The 8,742-nt window shown below is 31.2% G+C and overlaps 1 protein-coding gene across 2 annotated transcripts; it reads right to left on the reverse strand.

The window, feature by feature from the left end:
• Positions 1-1,026: 1,026 nt before the first annotated feature.
• On the reverse strand, positions 1,027-7,351 carry LOC101508330 (cyclin-C1-2-like). Of its 2 annotated transcripts, none has more exons than XM_004514983.4 (10): positions 7,231-7,351; positions 6,720-6,809; positions 6,374-6,480; positions 5,557-5,596; positions 5,023-5,067; positions 4,606-4,724; positions 4,057-4,171; positions 3,466-3,516; positions 2,544-2,691; positions 1,027-1,369 (listed from the first exon to the last, which is right to left on the reverse strand). In XM_004514983.4, exons 2-10 carry the CDS (start codon positions 6,749-6,751, stop codon positions 1,277-1,279), a joined length of 750 nt encoding a protein of 249 aa, XP_004515040.1. In that variant the 5' UTR covers positions 6,752-6,809; positions 7,231-7,351; the 3' UTR covers positions 1,027-1,276. The 2 variants fall into 2 exon arrangements, with proteins under 2 accessions (XP_004515040.1, XP_004515041.1); XM_004514984.4 differs by lacking the exon at positions 7,231-7,351 and adding an exon at positions 7,187-7,205.
• Between the last annotated feature and the right edge of the window lie 1,391 nt (positions 7,352-8,742).

The following is an 8,742-nucleotide window of genomic DNA, read 5'->3' on the forward strand; positions in this document are numbered from 1 at the left end:
CCAGCTCAGTGCTCTACCATCCATGGCCACCAAGGAGGCACGCAACTTCTCCTCCTCAAGAACGCTTCGCAACTCGAAGTATCATTCCAAACGGTGCGTCCAACCGTACGCATCGTCGCCTGAGAAAATCAAGATCTCCAACTTCCTCCACCAGTCGCGCTCAACGTGGTCACCCAGGGATCTACCACTGCCGCTAGTGGCCTCCACTTCTTCCCTGGGAATAATCATGTCGCCGTTGGAATCAATCTTGGCCGCAAGTGCAGCCAAATGATCCTCCGTGTGTTTGGTGCACGCCTCTGCCAACTCCAATCATGTGCGCCATTCCTCGCGCTCCTTCTCCCAATCACTCGAATCTCTCACCTTGCTTTTTCTCTTCATGCAATGCGCAATAGAAGGAAGCGAAATCAGGGCACCAGATCGGTGCTCTGATACCAATGTTAGATCTAGAATGTAAAATTAAAGAAAAAACTCAAGAACAAATGAAGGAGAGAAAATCAAGAATGGTTTCTCTCAAGAATGTATTATTGAAATTGAGAAAAATGAAGAGAGTAGCAGTTGCAGATATGCCAACTAAATTGCCATGCAATTCAGTTCCAACCAATTAACTCTCTAACTGCCTCCTATTGAAGACTAAGCTTTTGTTATTTATACTAACCATCCTAACTAATCAGTTAGGATTTACAACTAGCACACCTCAGCAATTAACAGAACTAACACATAGAAATTAAACTCAGTTCCTTCTCTCATCACCTTCCTAATAGGAAGTCTTGCTTGACTAGCAATGTTATCAATATGTCATGAGTCGCCATTAGAATTTCAGACAATTTTCAAATGTTGGTCTACAATAAATCATCTATCAAAGTGATCCCGCGTAGAATGTCCAAAAACATCCATGGAAAATTAATGTAGTCAACCGAACTAAATTCAAAGACAAAAACTTCAAAAATTAGATTTATAAGAGAAGTATGAAAAGCGTACAAAAAAAATTGCCTTTATTTTAATAAATACATAGATAAACAATTGAACTAAGTGGGAATTTTGTCTTTTTCATCAAGAATCACTTTTTTTTCATCCAATACACTTGATACACTTGATTGACCCCAAAAGCCAATATTATGTGTCCATAGCATTGGTAACATTTAGAAAATCATTTTAATGTATAACATGTCATTGATAAAAATATAACTTTCTTTTTATTCATTCAGAGTTGAGACCAGCTACTGTAGCAATAATTTCATTACACATATTCAACATTGACAGCTTTAGGGGCTCAACATCATAGCTTATGGAGCGCAGCATTGATTCTCTCATCAGTGAACATTCTGTTGCTTTCATAAAAATCAAGTATCTCCATTGATATGTTTTTAATCTGTCAAAAGAACAAAAAATATCAGCTTGGAGATGTAATTTTTTTTTCTTTATCAAACAATGAATAGAACACTAGTGTCTAGTATACCATATACAGGACATTTGCAATAAACTCCAATACACTCCCCTGTTATATGATCCTAGGGCTACAGAAAAAGCTGCCAATCTACTCCCAACCTCTCAAGAAATGAGAAATATGGGTGGCCAAACTAAACTATATTTATCTCGACCGTGTCTCGACATCCTAGTGTTGTTCAGCTATACCATACAAAATATATATCTGATCAAAGTTGTCAAACTCGTGAGTCTGCAATCTGCATGAACTATTGGACTCATTGTGGACTTGTGACACAACAGTTTCCTTAACTCAAAAATAATGTTCAAAACATATTTGACTGTTTCAAAAGCTAACTTATTGGCTATTAAAAAGGTTAAATAAAATGGGACTAATATTTATAAACTACTTGTGCATTCTTCATTTCTTCAATAGTAAAAAACCAGTGTATATTATTCATTTTTTTCATTTAGCGAAACTTGTTTACCGATTTCACCCACAAAAGAAGTAGGCAAAAGCCAAACCATGTAGATTTTTAATCCATTATGTTTTCACTCATTTGATGATTTTGTCCAGTTATCCTGTCTAGGGCCAACTTTTGCAACTGTCAATAGCAAGCTTTAGCAATTCAAGTTTTAAATTGCAATTCATAATCATTGTCAAATTTATCAAGAAGTTTCAAAAGAACAATGAGAAAGAAAAGTTAAGAGACTGTTAATTAAGAAGCAACAAAGCTTAGTAATATAGTGGAATGAGTTAAATATGTTTTATGTTTTTAATCCTCATAAAATACCCTCTTGTCAAGTTTAATCCCTACAAATGTTTTTATCCACACTGGGTCCCCCATTTGGTGAATTCAGGGACTAAATATAGACGAAAATTTTCACCAAAATCACCAGATGGAGGACTAAAGATTGACGAAATGTTTGTAGAGACTAAACTTGACAGTAGTGTATTTTATAGGGAGTATGGACCAAAAACATATTTAACACTAGTGGAATACTCACCACATTCATATCAACACGAAGTTCTTCATACCAAACAGTGGTGTAACTTGATAGTAGTGTATTTTATAGGGAGTAGGGACCAAAAACATATTTAACACTAGTGGAATACTCACCGCATTCATATCAACACGAAGTTCTTCATACCAAACAGTAGTGTCTTTTTCCCTGAGAACACTAGCAATGTATATGCAAGCTAAAGCAATCAGATGTGGTGGATGTACAAGCATTAGGTCCATCTTGTATGTGTCATTTACAAGCCCCCTGTCAGCATCGACATTCATGTTTGGTTATTTTCATAATTGAATTCAACATAATCAATAATATACTGAAAAGTTACATTGCCAACAGCAGTAGCAAGATTGCACAGGATTACAGAAAATCATGATTATCTGCGTGCTTTCTCTAGTACCTAAACAAATATCTAAGAGAAAAAAATATATCTATGAAAATTGCAGCAGTTAAATTTCATAAAAAGATACTGGATCAGAAGTTTTCAGCCTTAACAAAATGGCATGGTTTATCTGCGGAAAAAGTATAATCTAACAGCATAGGAGTATGTCAAGAATCAACGCGTAAAGTAGAACTCTACTGATGTATGCAGAAAGGGGTAATGCTTGTGTATAAAGACGTTCTAAGTTCTAACCATTTGAGAAATTAAGATACAACTAAAACCTAACTTAACTCTAAAAGAATTCAGATAAGGAAGAGTGTCACCTACCTGCATACTAGTTTACAAAATAAAAACAAACAGAAGAACATATATTGTATTTTTTCCCCTTTTCCTTTGAAGAAAATAATTCATTAAGAGGTAAAAGAAGTGCAAGGTGCTGGTGATGGTTTCTGATCCTCCACCTTAAAGATAATGTTATCTTTGTTTCCTTCAGTAAGGGATAATTATAATGCTAAGCATTTCGTCTATTTAAAATTATATATGGTCAAATAGAAAATGCAAAGCAAAAATTTAACATAGCAGATAATAAATGGGGGACAAGGAGATAAAATGAGAAGCAACAAAATGAAACGAAAGACTCTTACCAAGTTAGTTGGGTCATGCTTAGATCATTCAGACCTGTGTCCTGAAGCAACCTGGAGAATTATCATTATAAAATAAGTGTGAATGTATATATATATATATATGAATGTAATCTTAATGCTTAAATGAAGAACCGGTTCGGACATTAAGGGTATGTTTGAATTGGTGGTATAGGATGGAATAGAGTGAAATGACATGGAATGATAGTTTATATTCTGATCAAACTTTGATTCCCTTCAATCATGCTACAATCTACCTAGTCATTAATACAACACTCATAGAAACTTCTGTAAGATAAAAAAATCAAAATTTCATTTTAAGGAATTATAACCATTGAATTGAATGACAGTTGAATATCTTATGTGTTGCTCAAAAGATACAGTTTCTATGTTGCGGTCAAGTTGGACAATAGAACAAACATGGCCTACTAATTCAATCAATTATAATATAATATATATTAAATAGAATGTCAATGAAACAAAACATAGATTCTGTATGTTCTAGAAGGTCAAAGTAAAAGGGTATATATGCAATTTGTCCTTACTAGAATCTGTGTGCACAAAAATGGACAACCAATCTTATAAAACACTTACCCGGATAGGGAACGGTAGGGGTGGAATACAACCAGGTAATAGTTCAATGCTTCTAGAATCTTCATTTCCATTTCAAGTATGTCCTTGATTTCATACCTATACTTATCATCAGCATCTGCATATGAAATTGCACTTTCAGAACAAAAAGGAAATACTCTTTTTGGTCTCAAATATAAACAAAAAAGTACCCATATTTAAATATGAGCAAATATATATTACTTTAACTCTATTTAATGATGTCTATCCAAAAATATGCTTCAATTAATATAAGTTTTACTTTTCAATGACTCTTTAATTCTTATGGAACAAGTTCCCATGAAGGACACTTACACTTTTGACAATGCACTTATAAATTTTATGAGATCAAGAAGCTTAATTGCATATAACTAAATTTCTTAATAAGTGAGAAGATGGTTATTTTTGCTTATTATCAAAGACCTGGGGAGTATACTAGCAAGAGACAACTATGAAAACAAAGAATTCCCTTTTAAGATCAGAAGTTAACATTAGGCAAAATAAAACAAATATATAGGCTAACTAACAGCTTACATAATTTTTTGATGTAAAATACAAGTAGCCTGGCCTGCACTGTGCTTTCTTCTGCTTTTGATGCCAGGTACAAGCAGGTTGGAGCTACGAGGCGCGGATCATATTCCGCCATACTCTTCCTTCAAACAAAAAAGGATGAAGATAGCTCTTAGATGAGATGATATTTGTTAATTCTAGAATGAATTTTTTTTAGTAATTCTAATACAATTGCTCGAAATTAAACTAGACGGTAACAGAAGGAGAAACCGCTTCTTTATAAATCCTGACGTTAAAAGAAAAAGCAATTTATGAACTGTAAACTAGCAATACTGACTCAAACTATACTAGCTACTCTCCATCTAAAAAATAAAACAGGATGTTCCTATGATTTAGGGGAGTGTTCCCTCCACCACAGACTTACAAGTTCATGATACTTACCTTGTGTAAACACGCCTCATGTACGTAACTGCAGTAGCGACAACCCTGAAAGATTGACCAACATATTAGATGGTGCCACAACTAGACATGCATAGCAAGAATCAATATAATATCCCAATGCTACTTAAATAACAAACTTCCAATAAACGTAAATACAAGCCTAAATTTTACAATTAACTTTGGTCATATTCCATTTATCCAAAGAATTTTTTGTCACAGAGAGTGCAATTCAGGCATTGCAGGCTACCCTCACATTTTAAGCCATAAAGATCGAACCATTATACAATTTTTTCTCTATCAGTGTGGTCAAATAGCTGCTATAGTGTAGTAGCAGAATATGAAGAAATCGCTATTATTCTGCAATACGCTATTTAGTACGTAGTGTTGCCAAATAGTGACTAACAGCGATATAACACTATGGAAGAGCAGAATTTGAACAAACTGATATTCTCCTCCATTTACGATTGACAACATGAAATAGATTATAAGCACAAAGGAATAGAATTGCAGATATTCAACAAATACGGTTCACACCTCTGCCTCACTTTTACTTGTTGAGCCAATTTCAAAATATCTGCACAAGCAAGACAAGAAAAAATAGAGACTCAGTAAAGCTAAATAATAAGAATCACTTTTGTGGCAAATGAAAGACATCAACACTAATTTCCCTAGTGCTTTACTTTTATAAAGGTTTGAATTTCTAAAGTCTAGTCAGAAGAATAAGCAAAGAAAATCCTTAAAAACATTATAAGACCTAAGAGATCAATGATCAGCAGTGTTGTCAATTGTGGATCATGGAAAATAGCGGTTTGTTCGAATCTGCAATGATATAGTGCTATAGCGCTGCAATAGCAGCTATTTGACAGTACTTTGTACTAAATAGCGTATTACAGAGCAATAGCGATTTGTTCAAATTCCGCTATGCTATAGCAGCTATTTGACAACACTGATGATCGTATAAGAAATTCTGTGGTTGTTGCAGCCTCATAAGGGCCAATGCAGCACACAATCACAGCTTAATACAAAGTGAGACGCCGCGGTGAGCGCATCTATCCGTAATAAGAAAACACAGATTTCAAATGACACGCTGCTCGCTTCGGGAAATATTGACTTCCGTTCGACATTATTTTCCTTTTATTACTAGTACTAGTAATAAAAGGAAAAAAATTAAATGAAATACTATAATAACACTTAATGTTTAGTCAAAAACAAAATCATAACACTTAATGTCTTAATTCCTTAACCTTTTTTATAAATTTGAAGTAATTACTTGATTCAATAGTATCCAAAACCCTTCATCCAAACATAGAGATTGAATAAATGCATATAGAAATATAAAATGCGAGCATACAATTGGACATTTGCATCTTAATGAGCTTAAAATCTTCAAGTGTGACACCCTTTTCTTTGTCAAGTGGATTCACCATATCCACATCTTCTTGATCCAGAAGGTGCTTGCTGCAAAGTGACACAGAGATAAAAAATAGGATCATAAATGGAGAGAAATAATAAAAACAACTTTGCTACTTACACCATTTTTATTTCCACTTACACCCAAAAAATAACCTTTTGTATACCTATGTTTTTAACTAAGTTCATGTAAATTACTTGAATTCAGTCCACATAAGCTGTAACTGAAAATTAAATGGGTGTAACTAGCAAAATCATTAAAAAAAAATAAAAAAGATGAAACATACTAATGAGATGATGTCCAGAAATTGGCAGCCATATCTTCTTCAGAGATCAAAGAAACAATCCAAGATGAAGCAACAAATGGTGGAAAAACACTATCAACAAGAGGAAGCAAATAATTTAGAAGAGGAATACAATTAAATATTGATCTCAATTAAATGGTCCACCTTTGTATCAAATCATTAACAATATGAAATAAATAAACAATAATAATTTCGCAAAACAAGAAGATGGAAGAAGAAAATACTCGAAACAATGCAACAACAGCTCAAATAATAAAGCAAAATATACAGTATAACTAAAGGGAATAATTAAAATAAAAAAATACAAAAGCCAAAGAGCTAGCCAAAAATTAGGTACAGAAAAATATCCCAAATTTAAATCTTAATTGGACGTGTAAAATGAAAATAGTATGAAATTTAAAAAAATAAAAAATTAACGATGAAGGTTTTATTTCTGGGTCTATGCATACACTATTAAATGAAAATGGGAACTGAGAGAGAGAGAGAGACGTACGGTGAGAACGAAACATAGGATCAAGGAACACCAGTTCCTTTCTCGTTTTTATTTTCCAATGTGAGTTGCTACTAGCACCGCCCACCTTTTTTTAAATACACCCCCACCTTTTTATTTTCTCCAACATTTTTTTGTTACTAATTGTCTTAAGCGTTATCATTTTAAATATATCGCAATTAAGAAAAAATTTAAGTTTTTTTTTCAGTAATCTTATGACTAAATTAACCTTAAAGAATACATTTTAATATTAAACTGATTAGTTAGAATTACATTTGAATATAATTAATTAATAAAAGATATAGGTATATATATATTTTAATAATACGTTGATTCAGGATCAAAATATTGTTTACTCATAAGTATTATTATATTCTCAACAAAAGCAGAAATTATTACTGCAAATATTTAAAATATTTAGTAGTTATCTATTTTTTATATAAAATATCTTTTTAGATGAGTTAAAGTTATAATTATTATTAATATTAGTGGAATATTTTTTGTTTCGACAAAAATATTAGTGAAATCTTAAAAGATTAATCCGTAAGTTAGTTGATTTGTGTTTTATAAGTATAACTTTTATAAAGATTATTTTAAATATTTTAGAGATTATATTTTAGTTTTAGAAATTAGAATTTTATTAAAAAAATTGTGATTTTAATTTGTATAAAATTTTAAAATTTTATTTTTAGTTCTTATAAAAATATTATTAGTTTTAAATTTTATTTATTTGTTTTTAGTCTTTATTTTAAATAAAAAATGATAGAAAATTGATATTTTTAGTCCTTCTAAAATCAAAGTAAAAGGTAAAGGTAAAAAAAAATATTAAACTTAAAATATCATAATTTTATAATGATTAAAAATAAATTTACCTACACAAAAAGTTTCTCTTCATTTTACTATATTATAAATAAATAAAAGTCTTTCACCCATTGAAAACCATGTGCTTTGAGCTAGATACAAAACTCAATAGTCTCTCGCCTCAAATTAAAAATTACAAATAATCTTTTCTTCTCTTTTATCTTTCTCTATTTTCTCTTTTAGTTAATATCTTAATAGAAATTAACTTTTATAATTATGTTAAAACTTTTGTTTTAAATAGATTAAAATGAAACTCAAACACATTAAGTACGGAGAAGTGAAATATATAAAATATTCTTACAATCTTTTATTGTATAAGTTACACATCCATAATTAATAGTAAGAGTTTTAAATTTTCAACATTTTTTCCTTTTCTTTTTCTTTTTTCTTCAAATTATTTCTCCTCTTTCATTCTATTTTTTTGTTAAGAGGATTCAAAGTAGCGGTTTAATTTTGTGTTTGTATTATCTTTTCAAAACTCACTTATTGACTTTTATATATTCTAAAAGTTAACATTTGAGATATTCATTAGTAATTATCGTGGCATAAAATTTTGAGTGTTTCTCGAATTTAATAGAGTCGTCACCAAAGTTTATTTTAAAATAGGGAAAATATTAGAAAATCCTTAAAAATAAAAGAAATAAAAAAATTATC

This window comes from Cicer arietinum, chromosome 3 (genome assembly GCF_000331145.2).
Source record: "Cicer arietinum cultivar CDC Frontier isolate Library 1 chromosome 3, Cicar.CDCFrontier_v2.0, whole genome shotgun sequence".
Taxonomy (NCBI): Eukaryota; Viridiplantae; Streptophyta; class Magnoliopsida; order Fabales; family Fabaceae; genus Cicer; species Cicer arietinum.

Excerpts from the sequence above, each read along its gene's own strand:
- LOC101508330 (XM_004514983.4), bottom strand. The coding sequence starts at position 6,751 with ATGGCTGCCAATTTCTGGACATCATCTCATTA. Across the intron at positions 6,481-6,719 it reads TTCTGGACATCATCTCATTA|CAAGCACCTTCTGGATCAAG; the intron begins GTATGTTTCATC and ends GTCACTTTGCAG. Across the intron at positions 4,172-4,605 it reads ATTTTACATCAAAAAATTAT|ATGCTGATGATAAGTATAGG; the intron begins GTAAGCTGTTAG and ends TTTCATATGCAG.